General features: G+C 40.6%; 1 protein-coding gene across 1 annotated transcript in view; it reads left to right on the forward strand.

Annotated features, from left to right (window-relative positions):
- VPS41 (VPS41 subunit of HOPS complex) overlaps window positions 1-17,333 on the forward strand; it is a 281,951-nt gene that overhangs the window by 191,567 nt on the left and 73,051 nt on the right. Inside the window, exons 17-22 of the mRNA XM_066272129.1 lie at window positions 1,211-1,303; window positions 8,144-8,271; window positions 9,597-9,741; window positions 12,651-12,692; window positions 12,841-12,891; window positions 16,177-16,314. Coding sequence (XP_066128226.1) covers window positions 1,211-1,303; window positions 8,144-8,271; window positions 9,597-9,741; window positions 12,651-12,692; window positions 12,841-12,891; window positions 16,177-16,314 — 597 coding nt within the window. The remainder of the gene's footprint in view (window positions 1-1,210; window positions 1,304-8,143; window positions 8,272-9,596; window positions 9,742-12,650; window positions 12,693-12,840; window positions 12,892-16,176; window positions 16,315-17,333) is intronic.

The following is a 17,333-nucleotide window of genomic DNA, read 5'->3' on the forward strand; positions in this document are numbered from 1 at the left end:
CATATGTGCCTTGACCAGGGGGCTACAGCAGAGCGAGTGACCCCTTGCGACCTTGGGCTCAAGCTGGTGAGCCTTGCTCAAACCAGATGAGTCTGCGCTCAAGTTGGCGACCTCAGGGTCTCGAACCTGGGTCCTCCACATCGTAGTCCAGTGCTCTATCCACTGCGCCACTGCCTAGTCAGGCAATGCTTTTTACAATAAAATAGTATTTTACTTACTGGAAAATAAATGGAAAATTATACTATGTAGTCCAATAAATAATTTTGATACTTAATTTTTCTTATTTTTCAACATGGTGCACATTATCAAATAAATGTGGTATTCTTATATTTGTTTAAAACGTATCTTTAAAAACTTTTCCATATGTGTGGACCTTTTCACTGCACTCTTAGTATTATGAACATGCTTTTAAAAATTCCCAGTTGTTTAGCTGTTCATCCCGGTAAATGTTCTCTTCCTGGGAAGCACCAAAGGACACTTCTCGTGGTGTTTATTGGGCTGCTCCTGGAGGAAGCTACTGAGTCCTGTGTTCATGTTTACCAAAATGGCTACCTAACTCAGACTCTGTTTAGAATTTCTGTGTTGGAATTGTGTGATGGTCATTTCTCTGTGTATATATGGCTGATAAAGATCACTCAAATTAATGTGAATCAGTTTCCTTTCCAAATTTGTCTTTTTCCTTTCAGTGTGTTTATGACATCAGATTATACCAATTTCTCCATGCTTAATAGCTCAAAACACTGTTTTTATTAGAACTTCTAATTCACCTTTTTCTATGTAATCTCCAATACCTTTCAAAAGATGATTTTGAGTTTTAAAAGCTTGATATATTCCAGTTGAAGGAAAGAAAATGGAATAGATGATCTATACAATTTGATTACTTAAGAGATTAACTTCTATCACCTCTGTGACCTCTCCCTCTTATTATTTAGATTTTCATTGAATCACCAGGAAGAAGAGAAAGATGCAAGTTAAGCTAGGCAATTTTTTTAATTAATTCATACATACATAGATTATTTTTTAGAAATATTGTCATTTGTTCTAAGAAAGTAGAGTTTATTTGAAACTTTTCTCTTCATAATAATTTCCCAAAGTACTTTTTTGCCTTAAATTTTAAAATTGAAAATATACGTTCATGTTTTCTGCATAATTTGAGTTTTGTTTTACCACTTTTTAAAGGCCTACCCCCTCCCTTTTTTTTCTTCCCTAGGCTATTAGTCCTTATTTGCCAAGAGGGGATCCAGTTCTGAAACCATTTATCTATGAAATGATCTTACACGAATTTTTGGAAAGTGATTATGAGGTATGGCATTCAGGCACGATCATAATTACTTGTTCTCAATGGGAAATGTTAATAAATTTAGAAAAATAATAAAATGGACAACTGGTTTAAAGTTAACTAATTTACAGTTTGTGTGGTAGATGAAACCAAGGTAAACTCCAGTGATAACCAATGTTTAGATTATGTAGATGGTGAAAATCTCTAATCCATATACCTTTTGGAGAATTCCTTAGAGCTACTGTGTTGTGTTAATAGGAAAGGGGACAAAGTGCATTTGGGAATTTCATAAGTAGAATAACAGCTGCTGAAGTTTATGCTGCCCCTAAAGAAATCGGAACTTTTCTTGACCATGAGACTCAGAACTAAATTTGCCAAAGGGGAATTAAAGAGAAATTGTGGGTGCAGGGGTGGGGGAAGGGATTGAAAATGATCTGTTTGTCTGCTTATTGATTAAGGAGAAAGGCAGTACATAAATTGCTTATCTACTATACACTCTGCACGCTTACATGCAAATTGTGATCGTATATTCCCAACAACACTATAAATAGTAATACCCAATTTTACAGATGAGAAAACTAAAGAATAAAGAAACTAAATAACTTGCCCAAGGCCATATATTTAATAAATAGCAGCCTCTATTGTAATTTAAGTTTGCCGTTTGCATGCACTCAAAATGGATTATTATTTTTAAAGTCTGTTAATTTAACGCACATTTTTTCAGAAAGTATCCGTTTAATGTCTGCTATACTCCAGGAACGTGCTGGCTATTAAGCCTAATCCAGAGGGACTTGACATGTTGAAGACACGAACAAAATCCGTCGATTGCACATCAAAGCTTTATTGTCTAGCTTGGCCAAGCGGCGGCAACTCTAACAGAAATCTGAGGGAGAGCGTGCCGGCCCTTTGTTCTACCTAGTTTTTATAATTTTGTAAGTGGGAAGTACAGAAGCAAAAATTGCAATTAGGTGTCCTTTACCACTATTGGTTATAGTCATATGTCCTTTAACATGATAGGACCATGTTCAATTTGCAAGCCATACATCATTTTGGAGAAAATAAAATTTATAAGTCAACACAATGGTAGAAAGATGTCTCTTTACATATTAAAGACATTCCTATATTTTCTAGTGTTTATCTGCCATCTCTCTGTCCAGAGTCACACGTATTAACCACATGCATTTACATAGGAGAGGTAGTTTCCATGGGGAAAATTGCCTGCAAATGGCTCATTGCTATAAGAAAAGGTTTATTTTGGCTTTTCTCTTTCTGCATCTGGCTAGCCATTCACCCCTTACCCCAGAAGTGTGGTGGAATGTCTGGGAATCCATGTTTTTCTTCCCTTTGCATTTATAATACAATGCCATGGGCCATCCTGGTTTTATGCCAATCACAGTACAGAAATTATTCTCAAAGGTTCTCTGCACACCTTAACCCAAATTAATAAAATGTTTTCAAGCCTCTTAAAATATTAATATTAATTCTGTAGTTTTTGGTACTTTACAACACCTGCTGGTGAAGTGGCGCAGTGGCTCCTCACTGGCACCCAGCGTACAGATGTGAGTGGGATGATGGATGACCCTCCAGCAACCACTCACATTCACATCCTAATATGTAAAGGAGTGGTTCTCAGTAGTGGCTGGTTTTGTCCCGCGGGGACATTTGACAATGGAGACATTTTTGATTATTCCTACTGGGACAACTAGAATGTCATTAAATGGGCAGAGGCCAGCAGGAATGCTGTTAAACATTTCACAGTGCACAGGCTAGATCTCAGGTGTCAGCAGTAGTGAGGCTGACAAACTCTGATATAACGATACATTGCTATATAACATGCTGGATGTTGTGGCTGAGACTTAGCTGAGTTCCCCATCTTGTTAGGATGGAAAGATGAGATTTCTGTTGGGCAGCTTCTAGACCGGGCTGGGAGCCCTTTTCCAGAGCTGTGACTGGAGCTAGGAAGATCAGAAACAAGGAGATGGAACATTTCTCTAGCTTTGGGCCAACTTCTAGTGATAAAAGTGGCCTCATCTTCAGTCCTCTAAGTTTAGGGCCCTAACCTAGGGAGAAGTCATTTTGTGGTGTCTCACAGTAATAGTGCAGGTTGTCATTGCCTTTTTTTAAATTTTGGTGTTAGGTTTAAAGATAAGGAAAACCTTACTTACAACTTTCTTCTTTCCCGCAAGAATGTGAGGTGACTTGCCAGTGATTAATATACAGACGTAGAAAGAGGCAGACTAGAGGGGGAGTGAGAAAGGAGCGCCTGTGTTTTTGAAGGTCCTAAACACCTTAATATACCTTTAACCACCTGATTCAATTTAAAGGGCAGTAATATTGCAAACACTGTTTCAACTCTAAGGTGATCTTTACATCTGAAGATCTAAAGGGACTTTGGAGATAGTGATCCCTTACCCTGGAAACTCAAGTATCTGGCCAGTTAAATGTAGTCAACCAGCTATTCCTGGATGAGTAAGATGCAGGCTTCCTGATGCCTGCGTGACCTGTCCAGTCCCTTAATTCTATGATCCTGTATTCTCATAGGAAGAAATTAGGTGCTTTAGCATGAATTCAACTTGAACAAAATACTTTTTTAATAATCATACATACTAATAGAGGCAGTATTTTCTCATCTTTTTCTCTTATTAGCATGAATTTATTCCTTTCTGAATCTGTACAGAAGATTATATGATAATAGTTTCTGTTATTTATGCTAGATATACCAACAAATGTGGCTATGGTTCCTATTTATTTCGTTTTCATTCAAAGGCATTTTAGCATACCTTTATTTGGAGCCTACCATGCACTTAGCACTGGGCCGACTACTCAGTTGGATGCTAGAGAAATTTAAAAATATAGTCCATCCTAGTCTTCACTGGGCTCACAGACTGACCAGGGAGACTATATTAATGAACTTTAAACAGTTAGATAATAAGTTAGAGCAGTATGTTTTCTAAGATCTAAATAGAGACCATTATTGCCCTTAATTATTGGGAAAGGTTTCTTCAGTGTATAAAAACTTATACTGGACTTCTTTTTCTTTCCAGTGTGCTCTGGAAAGACACAGTGGCTACCATAAATATTCTTTGTACATCATCCCAAAGGAGAATTACAAGTGTTCTGTGAAAATGATGGAAAAGAGTGTGCACTTTATTTAGAAATACTGCAGCTTATTACACTTGTTTTCTTTTTAAACTAATGTAATTTAACCATAAAAAATCAATTTTATTATTTTTTGATTCAGATACAATGTTTTTCACATGATTCAATTCTTCTTCAAGAGGCTGTTAATTTATTTTCTTTCTTTCTTTTTTTTTAACTGATAGGAGGGGAGATAGACACTCGTGCATGTGCCCTGACCAGTATTTACCCGGGTACCCCTGTCTTGGGCTGATGCTCTGCCCATCTGAGGCCATGCTTGCAACTGAGCTATTTTTAATGCCTGAGGCAGAGGTTCCATCAAGCTTTCCTCAGCACTTGGGGAAAGCTCGAACCAGTCGAGCCATGGCTGCCAAGAGAGAGAGAGAAAAGGGAGGGGAAGAGAAGCGGATGGTTGCTTCTCGTGTGTAACCTGACCGGGGTCTCAACCTGGGATGTCCACATGCAAGGCTGATATTATATCCACTGAGCAAACCAGCCAGGGCTAAGAGGCTTTTAATTTCTGTGCTGTTTGTTAAAATGATCCTTTTGATTCATATTTGGAAGACTTTTGACTGAGACTGAAGGAAATAAGCATGACTTAAATAACTTAAGAGCTTATAGATGTTTTTTCCTGAATGTTTTGGGTATCTTTCTGGTCCCTTCTAAGAAGGTTATAAACAATTTTTTATTGTCATAAGTTCTTACAAATAATTTATATTTAGCTTGTTTTTCTCAGTTTCATGTTTAACTTTAAATTAAATTGTCACATATTTGATCAGTGTTTTGTAGTAAGACTTTTGATCATATATTATGTAGATGAAAATTTTATGCAGTTAAACAGCAGTAAAGGTCTGATTAAAAATAAACAACTGTACTTTGAAAATATTGACTTCTTAATTTCCTTTACTTCCTAAAAAGATATGAAATAATATTATTTTCTTGGAGGTGATGGTACTTTATGACTTACAGATATTTGTATGGGGTTTCTACTGAAATGCATATTGCTTTGCCCATTAATTAACAACCTAGCAGAATTATTTTAAATACATAGTTAAGCTTTGTTTTAAAATATTAATCAGAAATGTATAAGCATGTGAAAAGTGGGACAGTTTTCATGACATTTCATTTAATGAATATTTTCATCTTTAACTTACTGTTATGGGTACTGAGGTATTCTCTGACTGTGCTCACTCAATCATAACAGTTCCCTCATAACTGTGTCTTCTAATTAATAATAATGGCTGTAGGGTTAGTTTCATCAGTATTTTTTAGCACATTTATTCAAGGGTGCATGAAGCCCATTAAGGAGGAAAAAGCCCAACAGGATATGTAATAAATGCTTATTGCAGTTTATGTTAGAATTATGCTTTTGTCGCGCAACATGACAAGTCTGTCTGTTTTGTTTTGAAAGTTGGCAGTATTGCTGTGAGGCTGTTGCATAAACAGGGTAAAGAGAAAATAGAGCTATGCCTTCTTTCCCTGAATAAGATTATTCCTGGTCTCAGGGCTACTGAGAGCTGCCAGTTATTTGGGTGCAAATCTTTTGAGTTTTTTTGTGTGTTGTTTTTTATGGGAGAGACAGAGTCAGAGAGAGGGACAGACAGACAGGAAGGGAGAGAGATGAGAAACATCAATTCTTCATTGCGGTTCCTAGTTGTTCATTGATTGATTTCTCATATGTGCCTTGACCGGGGGGACTACAGCAGACCGAGTGACCCCTTGCTCAAGCCAGCAACCTTGGGTCCAAGCTGGTGAGCCTTGCTCAAACCAGATGAGCCCACACTCAAGCTGGTGACCTCGGAGTCTCGAACCTGGGTCCTCCACATCCCAGTCCGACTATCCACTGTGCCACCACCTGGTCAGGCTTGAGTTTTAATTTTATAAATTGACCAGTCTTAATAGAACAGAAACTTTATCCAAACTATCATTTTGGTGTAGAGAATATTTTAATATTCTGATTCAGTGGTTTTTAAAATATATCTTCTTTACTTAGTGAGGCCCCTTCCCAATTCTCTCAAGTCAAACTGCAGTCATTCTCATACGTAGGGAGATTGCAGTTTGGATGGAAATGTGTAGCCTGTTGTTGTGGTCTCTTGCCATTCTTCCTGGGGGTCACTTTAGGACAGTGGTTCTCAACCTGTGGGTCGCGACCCCGGCGGGGGTCGAACGACCAAAACAGAGGGGTCGCCTAAAGCCATTGGAAATACATATTTTATTAAAAAATGTATTGTATAATAAATATGTATTTTCTGACCCACAGGTTGAGAACCACTGCTTTAGGAGAAAGTGGGTAAGACTTTAATAAAGAGACTATGTTCCTGATTCTTTTGAATTTTCTTCTTATCAAATCCTAGTACTTTACAGAAGCAAATTGTACCACAATATTTTCATTTCTAAATATTATTTAAACATTCAAAGTAGTTTGTTAAAATATTGGTTGGGTTATTTAATATTAATATGATTTTTTTTTTCAGTAATATGAACCTTTTTACTTCTGTTTGCTATCTTTTGAATATATTATAAGGTTTATTTTCCTGAAAAGTTGTGAAGGATCAGTAAGTAAACTGCTGTACTGAGTTACAAAGCTTGAAGGCTAAAGTCAGGAATCAGGAGGGTAGAGGCTGCCCAGGATATGGGTCAAGAATCATCCATGGGAAAGAAACAGGATCCAGATGATCTGGGGGTTTTTTATCAGAGACACAGAATTTGAGATCCACTGATAGTCAGGTAAGAGCTTGGGGATAAGACTCGAACCAAAGGCCAAAATTCCCAAACAAAACTAGGTTAGTGGTGCGGTGGCAGGAACAGAGATGGTGACTTGTTGAAGGTAGCTGGGCGGTTCGTCTGTGGGATGAGGCACTTGTGCTGTTGTGCTGGTTGGGCAGCCAAATCCCACATGCATCATGGTGGGGAGGGCAGCTGGTCAGGACAGCCTCTGTAAGCTGTTATAGCTGCCACCCAAGTGCTGCCGTCAGTCCAGAATGAAGACAGAGCAGTCACACCTCTACCTGTCTGTGCAGGGGCACTTCCCTGAGGGACCAGGGGGCCTTTCTTACTTGTAATTTCACCCCAGAGGAGCAGATGTGGATGACGCCACTTCTCAGCAGTGTAAACAGACATTAGTGTGCAGTGATTCTCTATAGCCCTTGGCCACCCCCAAACCCACCATCTGAAAATTGGTATGTTTATGTACCAAGTTTTCATCCTGAAGTTATTTTGTCTGTTTACATGAACACTTTTAGTCATTCTTTAAACAATTTGGATTATTCTTTTTTTTTTTTTTTTTGACAGAGACAGAGAGAGAGTCAGAGAGGGACAGATAGAGACAGACAGACAGGAAGGGAGAGAGAGGAGAAACATCAGTTCTTCGCTGTGACATCTTAGTTGTTTAATGATTGTTTTTTCATATGTGCCTGGACCCAGAGGGCTATAGCAGAACAAGTGACCCCTTGCTTGAGCCAGCAACCTTGGGCTCAAGCCAGAGACCATGGGTCATGTCTATGATCCCACGCTCAAGCCAATGACCATGGGTCATGTCTATTATCCCATGCTCAAGCCAGTGACCCCACACTCAAGCTGGTGAGCCTGTGCTCAAGCCAGTGACCTCAGAGTTTCAAACCTGGGTCCTCTGTATTCCAGTCTGATGCTCTATACACTGCGCCACTGCCTGGTCAGGCTGCATTATTCTTTATTTAAAGAATGTTCTTCTTTTTTCCTCTTGGTTAGGGTTTTGCCACGCTGATCCGAGAATGGCCTGGAGATCTATACAACAATTCGGTAATAGTTCAGGCAGTTCGGGAACACCTAAAGAAAGACAGTCAGAACAGGACCTTACTTCAGACGCTGGCAGAATTGTGAGTATTATTTTTGCTTTTTTTTTCCAAATCAATCTGTCTGGAAAGTTTTTCATATTTGAGATCTGGTAAAGTCTGAATAGAGAGGACACATGGAATGAGCCTCTTATATCACGTTTCTATATTTGCTGTTAGTAAATACCTTTCATAAACCGTCGATGAGCAACTCAGAGGTAACTGTAACTATAATGTAGTCTGTTCTCCAGGGAGAAGAGTCCTAGTCAGCAGCACTTGGTAGAGGCAGTGGGTCCTTGAGGGGAGTGTGCTGGGTCTTGGATTATTTAGGCAAATCTGTTTCCCTGTGAGGCTCTGGTTTGTCATTCTTGGATCTGCAAGTCAGTCAGCCTCTCAAACCTCAGACTCTATATCTGTAAGATCACAGATAGCAAATCCTTACAGGATGATTTTAAGGCTTAACTAATCAAGAACTAAGTTCAATGCCGAGCATTGATTCAGGGTTCAGTAAATGGAATCTAAGTGAGATATTATATTTATTGGGCACTTTGACTCAGGCTCTGTGCTCAAGGCTGTGATACAGAGATAGAGAAGGTATACTTATGCCCTCAGAGAGCTTTGATCACATGGAAAAAGAAGCAAGCTGCAAGCAGTCTCAGTAAGTGTTCCTACTTCAGCCTCCCCTTCCCTCTCACCACCTCACACCACCCCCTGCCCATCTTACATCTATTACCCAAGACCAGGGGAGGTCCGCCAGAATGGCCTAGAGTTCAGGACTATTTCAGACTTCCCACAGAGGCAGTCGTGTTTGTGTCATTTTGAGTTGTAACACTCATCATTTTCTCTGGATTTTCCTTAGCTGCTGTAGTGTACCAGCAGCTGATAATTCTTTAGTACTAATCCTGGACTCACAGGGCAGTTCAGGTTCAGTGGCTTTCAGGGGTCAGATAGGGAATTAAGCAATGTGAAAACATGGTTTCCATAAAGAAACGCATGTGAGTTTTATATAGCCCCCTTATAAATAAGCTTTTGGAATATTACTCACTTATCAGCTGATACTGTTTGTAAGGATTTGATCTGACTTTTCTACTAGTAGAATAAGCATTTCCTTCATTCTAGATCATATTTTTTGGTCTGGTATATGAATTTCTATAAAAAAAATTTTGAGACTGTTTATAAAAGAAAAATTTTATTGTTATGAGAAAGAAATACTTATTGGTCATATATAGTTAAATCCCAGGGTAGAGTTTTCAAGTTGTTAACTTTGCTTTCAGCATGTTTTTATTTTTAATGTCATAAAACGTAATTTGTATATGAGTGTGTTTAATTAGTATTGATGAACATTAATGTAAAAATTTTTTTATTACCAGGTACACCTATGACAAAAACTATGGCAATGCTTTGGAAATATACTTAACATTAAGGCATAAGGATGTTTTTCAGTTGATTCACAAGCATAATCAATTCAGTTCTATCAAGGATAAAATTGTTTTGTTAATGGATTTTGATACTGAGGTAATGTTTTATTTTTTTAATACAGATAACTTATCTTTACTTTTCCAAATTTTTAGTAACTGGGACTCTATCCGAATGCTAAAGTAGTTAAATCACATAGCTTGGCTTTGTGCTGGTCAGGTTCAGAATGCTCAGACCCTCATGAGATGCTAGGTATTTTAGAAGTTGGCATTCACAAATCCTTTATTTGATGTGATTTTTCTGTAAAGCAACCATGATTTGATGTAGAACTTTTGAAATTCTGTGTGAAGTAAATTTTTAATTAAATAGTTCACATAATAGCAACAAAGAACCAACATTATGCTTTGGCTCATTCAGCCCTCTTAATGGTATGTCCCAAAATTAAAATTTTAAGTAAGCTTTTATTTTTATCTATTTATTGTCATTTTATCCCACGGCATTTACAGATTTAGCATGTGGGTGTCCACTGGCCTCAGGTGACACTTAGATCCAAGACATGTGAGATGTGCTATTTCATTTTAGACACATTGGGATAGTGGACTGCTTGACTAGTGGTGGTGCCCAGTCCCCACAGCTCACAGTGGCTCCTGTAAGGTGATACAAACTGTGTGTGTGTGTGTGTGTGTGTGTGTGTGTGTGTGTGTGTGTGTGTTTAAAAACCGGCTAGGCCCTGGCCGGTTGGCTCAGTGGTAGAGTGTCGGCCTGGCGTGCAGAAGTCCAGGGTTTGATTCCCGGCCAGGGCACACAGGAGAGGCGCCCATCTGCCTCTCCACCCCTCCCCCTCTCCTTCCTCTCTGTCTCTCTCTTCCCCTCCCGCAGCCAAGGCTCCATTGGAGCAAAGATGGCCCGGGCGCTGGGGATGGCTCATTGGCCTCTGCCCCAGGCGCTAGAGCAGGGGTCCCCAAACTATGGCCAGCGGGCCACATGCGGCCCCCTGAGGCCATTTATCCAGCCCCTGCCGCACTTCCGGAAGGGGCACCTCTTTCATTGGTGGTCAATGAGAGAGCACAGGATGCATCCTGTGTGCTGTATGTGGTGGCGCCACAAAGCGCAGCGATGCGGGACGCACGCGTCAGGGCTCCGGAAGCGCGTCATATCACTTGTTACGGCTAGCATTGACAAATATGGAACCAGACACTGACCATCTCATTAGCCAAAAGCAGGCCCATAGTTCCCATTGAAATACCGGTCAGTTTGTTGATTTAAATTTACCTATTCTTTATTTTAAATATTGTATCTGTTCCTGTTTTGTTTTTTTACTTTAAAATAAGATATGTGCAGTGTGCTTAGGGATTTGTTCATATTTTTTTATAGTCCGGCCCTCCAACGGTCTGAGGGACAGTGAACTGGCCCCCTGTGTAAAAAGTTTGGGGACCCCTGCGCTAGAGTGACTCTGGTCGCGACAGAGCAATGCCCCGGAGGGGCAGAGCATCGCCCCCTGGTGGGCAGAGCGTCGCCCCCTGGTGGGCATGCCGGGTGGATCCCGGTCGGGTGCATGCGGGAGTCTGTCTGACTGTCTCTCCCCGTTTCCAGCTTCAGAAAAATACAAAAAAAAAAAAGAAAAAAAGAAAAAAGAAAGCTAATGGATCAACTCCTCAGGGACTACAGATCTAAAAAGAAGGAGTTCAGTTCCCGAGAAGTCCAGGTGTAGAGGTTCTGTTCATCTGGTAGAAGATGGTTATGAGGATGAGATGCTTATAGTTTAAAATTAATTACATTTGCCCATATCCTTATGCCTCTTCACTCACCCACCCATGTGTCTCAGGAATCTAGTTTGGCATATGTAGCTATAGCAAAGAAGGTGAATGAGCTGAAACTAATTGCTATTCAAGAGCATGGGCCAAAATTAATGGATCATAGAGATTTCTAATTTACAACATACCTGAAGGATAATCTCCAATATCCTTATATTTCAGAAGAAAAACTGTCTGGAGCAGACAGGTAGTAGCAGAGTCAGGAACAGGACCCTGATATTCTGAGGTTCAGTCTGGTGGGCTCTTATTACAAGAACTGTCTAATTTGTTTCATGAATATCAAAGGTAGCTAAAGTACAGCCCTGGCCGGTTGGTTCAGTGGTAGAGCGTCGGCCCGGTGTGTAGAAGTCCCAGGTTCAATTCCTGGTCAGGGCACATAGGAGAAGCACCCATCTGCTTCTCCACCCCTCCCCCTCTCCTTCCTTTCTGACTGTCTCTTCCCCTCCCACAGCCAAGGCTCCATTGGAGCAAAGTTGGCCCGGGCACTGAGGATGGCTCTATGGCCTCTGCCTCAGGCACTACAATGGCTCTGACTGCAGCGGAGCAATGCTCCAGATGTGCAGAGCATCGCCCCCTGGTGGGAAAGCCGGGTGGATCCCAGTCAGGCACATGCGGGAGTCTGACTGCCTCCTGGCTTCTAACTTTGGAAAAATACAAAAAAAAAATGTAGCTAAAGTAAATTCTAAAAGTTCATAAGTCCTATAGTATTCTGCAACTTCAGGTATCTTATATTTTCCTGTCTCTGTCATCTTCTCCACATAAGATAAGCTCTTTACATCTATGGAATCTATAGAGGGAGTTAGTCAGTAATCAGGTGGCCAAAAGAAAAGCTCATTTGTGTGGTCCTGGGAACAGGGCTGTCTCATAACTACTTAGAGTCACACGAGAATTTGTGAAGCTGAGACATCAAGGAGGTTATAATATGTGTCATCAGCATGTTTTGTAATTAGTGAATTATAACAAGATACCATTTCAGCAGTATGCAGAAACACAAACCTCAGGTTGAAGCCCATTTTAAAATGAATCTTTTACAATTACTGTATATATATCACTTATCAGTGATTACAAAGGTAAGGACCTTATATATGGAAACTAAGTCTTCTGCCTTTAACTGTGACAGCATATACAATACATTATGTTCAGTGTTCTGTTCTTGTATGCCAAATTACAAGTACTGACCTTTTTTTTTTCCAGAAAGCTGTTGAGATGCTTTTGGACAATGAAGATAAAATTTCAGTAAGTGTCTTTCATTTTTACAAATGTTACCAGATGAGTGTCTGAGACCACTGTAGCCAAAAGAAGAGAGACGTTTATCAGATAATTTTGCCATTATGTTCGTGTCCTCTTAACTTTTTACTTAACATTTCCTTTTTTTATTCTCTAGATTAAAAAGGTGGTGAAAGAATTGGAAGACAGACCAGAATTGCAGCACGTGGTGAGCACAGCAGTCGTTTTCTGTTCCCTTTTGCTGCACAGCGGGGCACAGCACCTGGCAGGTTTAGTGCGAGGTTGCTGGAGTGGGCTCTGCGGGTTACACTCAGACTGGAAGTTTGACCACAGAGTATTCTGTCGTGATTAAAATGTGGTGTATAGCCTGACCAGGCAGTGGCACAGTGGATAGAGTGTTGGACTGGGATGCAGAGGACCCAGGTTTGAAACCCTGATGTCGCCAGCTTGAGCGCGGGTTCATCTAGTTTGAGCAAAGCTCACCAGCTTGAGCCCAAGGCCACTGGCTTGAGCAAGGGGTCACTCGATCTGCCGTAGCCCCCCAGTCAAGGCACATATAAGAAATCACTGAACAACTAAAGTGCCACAGTGAAGAATTGATGCTTCTCATCTCTCTCCATTCCTGTCTGTCTGTCCCTATCTGTCCCTCTCTCTGACTCTCTCTCTCTCTGTCTCTGTCAAAAAAAAAATATGTGATGTATAGCCTGACCTGTGGTGGCACAATGGATCAAGCGTCGACCTGGAATGCCGAGGTCGCTGGTTCAAAACCCTGGGCTTGCCTGGTGAAGGCACATATGAGAGTTGATGCTTCCTGCTCCTCCCCCCCTTCTCTCTCTCTCTCTCTCTCTCTCTCTCTCTTCTCTAAAATGAATAAATAAATAAAAAAAATTTTTTAAAGTTTTAAAAAATAAAATGTGCTGTATGCTCTGAATCCAGGTTACAGATTAATCGCACTTAAATTGGACTCAATTTAATTGCTATTAGAAAAAGTTACCATATTCATTGTTGTGTTATCAAACTGTGCCTGGGAGTACCTTCCTCCTATAGCTCTATCTAATACAATTATGGCATAAATTACAATGCCACTGAATGGTCAAGGAACAGAGTCCTGCGTGTCGATCCCTCGCCTGGCAGTAGCTGCCCCACTTCTCTGGTGTGGCCGTGGTGCTTCCTGTCAGGCCATTTGTTCTGCACTCCTGGACGTGTGCCTGAGTCTCCACGTTGCTGTTGTCATGGTAGTGATGTTTTCTAAGCCCTTTACAAACTATACAAGAAAAGGCTTCAGTGAGAACAGGAATTATTTCTGTACTTCTGTCTCTCTCAGAAACCATGTGCACTTTTGTGCTTTGCCCACCATCTTGCACCCCAGGAGGAGGTTCTGGGAATGGAATCTTTCATTCAAAAGTTAGTTTTGTGTAGATGCTGTTGCTATATTGTTCATGATTAGAAATCTCAAGATTATCTGCTAACCCAAGCAAGGTGGCTCTGTGCTGACCACCTTGGGATTTGTATATAAAACAACGATTTCTGGCCTCCGTGTGCCATGAAGCAGAATTCCAGTGGTAGGCATCCATGTGACAATGTAACTAGTGCAGTGGTGAGGTGGTAGCAGGGCTCACCTTCCTGTCAGGTCAGGTGATGTCTCTGTAAATTATCCTCAGCACATGGGGCTGAGCCTTCCTGTCCTGTGTGTGCAGCTGGGCAATATACTGCTCACAAAAATTAGGGGATATTTCAAGATGAATATGAAGCAATAAAAAAAGAAGCATTTGATTTTTTTTTTTATTAAACAAGAACATCAGAAAAGCAAACAAGTCAAAGAAAGTGGTTTGATTATACAAACGAGATGGAAAACCAACTTTTATTTCATTGGTGAAAATGCACTATACAAAAGGCTGAAAGTACAGGAGTATCTGCACATTCCTGATCCTCTTAAGTTTTGTGAGCAGTGTAGCACCTGTGTCCAGCTCACATTCTGGCCTTGCTGGGGCCAGCAGACCAGCAACCACCTTTATCAAGAAAACGTAGAGTTCTGTCTGACTACTCCCCCAACCCCATCCTTCCTCAGAGACATGTGAGCAGTTTATCCAAGAGGTGGCTTCTCAGTGTGCCTCTGTCCTGGTTAGGCTTCTTTAGTGACTGTATACACAGCAACCATCAGACTGCACCTGACTCATTGACAGCCACAGCTGCAGGGACAGGCAAACACTCTGTTCTCTCTTGACAGTTCACTCGGGTGTGGGTGCATTTTGTGTGAATAGTATGATGAAGTCTTTTCACCTCCAGTGGGTTACAGGATGTTTGTTTACATTCACCATTAACTAAACATTGGACTTTGATTTCCACCTTCCGTGTGATTTAGTGATAGACATAATCTTGCCTCGGAACGGAAAGTGAACCATGCTCTTCCATTGAGGTCCACCAGCTATTTCAGACTGCTGAGGACAGGGCTCAGTGTAGAAGGCTGGCTTAGCATGCCTGTGCTGTTCTTGATTATTACTTGTTACTTTTGTTTTTCATGTCACCAGAACAGGCAACATTTCATTGCTGACATAGATACTCAGTAATCCTACCAGGAGATGCAGAGTAGTATATGACAATTAACTTAGCACTTTTTGCTGGAATTTTTAAGAGGATATTCTTATCCTATGATTCTTCCTTTTTATATAAAGGCAAGAGTTTTATGATTGAGGAAGACTACTAATGGCTTTTTATTTCTGAGGCAAAGCAGATGATAGTGACAATATTAACAACTACGATTGACCCTTGAATAATGCTGGGGTTAACCCATAGAGTTGAAATCTGTGTAACTTTTGGCACCTCAAAAACTTAACTAGTCTCCCTCTGTATCCTGGGGTGATTGGTTGCAAGACCCCCTGGAGATACCAAAATGTGCAGATGCTCTAGCCCCTTATATAATATGGTGTAGAACAATGTATCCAGTCCATATCTGCAGGTCCCCCACCTCAGATCAAAAATGCCCTGTTTGATCTTTAGTTAGTTGAATCCACAAATGTGAAACCTCAGGATATAGATACAGAGGCTAACTGTATATTTATTGAACAAAATCAGCACATAAGTGGACCCACACAGTTAAACCCATGTTGTTCAGGGGTCAACTGTACTATTATGAACATTTCTGTAGTGCTTAGTGTGTGCCAGGTGTGGATCTGCGTAATTTACCAATGGCAGTTCTTTCAGGCCTCACAACAACTCAAGAGTTTTGCAGATAAAGAAACTCAGTCACAGAAAGGTTAGTGACTTGCCCAAGGTCGCCTGATTAGTGGTAGTGCAAGGTCACCCTGGGCTATTCTAGAAAGAGTCAGAATCTCCTTGCTCTCACAAAGATAGTTCTCTTCCGCATTCCGATTTTTTCCTGCACATTGCTTTCCCCAGCCTCTGCATGGAAGCTGTTTAGAATTGAAATAGCAATGTTGAACAAGTATTGCTTTTCCTATTTTAATTTTCATGATTTGTTCTTTTGTTTTTGTAGTATCTTCATAAGCTTTTCAAGAGGGACCATCATAAGGGGCAGTGCTACCATGAAAAACAGATCAGTCTTTATGCAGAATATGATCGACCAAACTTACTTCCGTTTCTCCGAGATAGCACCCATTGCCCACTGGAAAAGGTGAGTCACAGCCCCCTTGCTCACACAGTTCAGGTGAAGAAGTTGCTGTTGTGAGTAAGCTGTTGGTTAATCTGGTTTTCCTGTCTATACTTGTCCACCTCTCTCCAAGGGGAATACTGTGGCTGTCAGAATAGGCTTTGCTGGGACATTCTGATGAGAAGCAGCAGTCCTGTTGGATTAGACTTTGGTAAAAAGCTCAAGTATTCCTGTGACAGCTTTAACTAAGGTCTAGGATTCAGTCAGCCATGTAGCAGAAACTGTCAGGAGCCCGAGTCAGTTTACCAGGATCAGCATGGGCCCCAGAGTCAGCCAGGCAGGGAGACACAGACTGTTCCAAGCCAGAAGCAGTTGTTCCAGTCAGGACTCAAGTGATAACTTAGGCCTTGAACCCTGTCTGCTTTAAATCTCCCCCTCCGTGTTTCTGTGGTCCTCTCTCACACTGCATGTCACTTCTCCAGCATGATATGTCCCAGTATAATTATTGTAAATATATTTATATATACTGGCTTCTTTCCCACTGTCTTGTAAATCCTTCAAGAACATGGAGTATTTCATTTCTCACTCATTTTGGTGAAACCAGTAACCAGCACACATGTTTATTGCATCATGAGTGAGGGCATGAATGAATAAATGAATACATAAAAACGTTCTAGTTAGGACTGAATATGAACTAGTCAGTTTTCTGTACCTGTAATAAATAAAGTGTAAATACTTCCCGTGAAGATAGTAGAAACTGGGCAGCCTAAGCCCATCTGTATTGTTCCCTATAATTCTTGATAACCTCTAGAATGCTACGTGACATCTACAAGTGTCTTACTACATTCAGATGGCCAGATAACAAGTACTTTTTAATCAGTTGTATGTATCAGCAAAAGAAAGTATTTGACCCAGAAGAGAAATGTATTAAGAAGCTGACTGAGAACATGAAGTACACTCACAACCTAGTTGCTTCTTCAGTCCATGATGATTAACTTGAAATGTAATGGATTTACCATGAACCAGTTTCAGCTCAGTGGGTT

The sequence above is a fragment of the Saccopteryx bilineata genome, chromosome 4 (assembly GCF_036850765.1).
Source record: "Saccopteryx bilineata isolate mSacBil1 chromosome 4, mSacBil1_pri_phased_curated, whole genome shotgun sequence".
Taxonomy (NCBI): Eukaryota; Metazoa; Chordata; class Mammalia; order Chiroptera; family Emballonuridae; genus Saccopteryx; species Saccopteryx bilineata.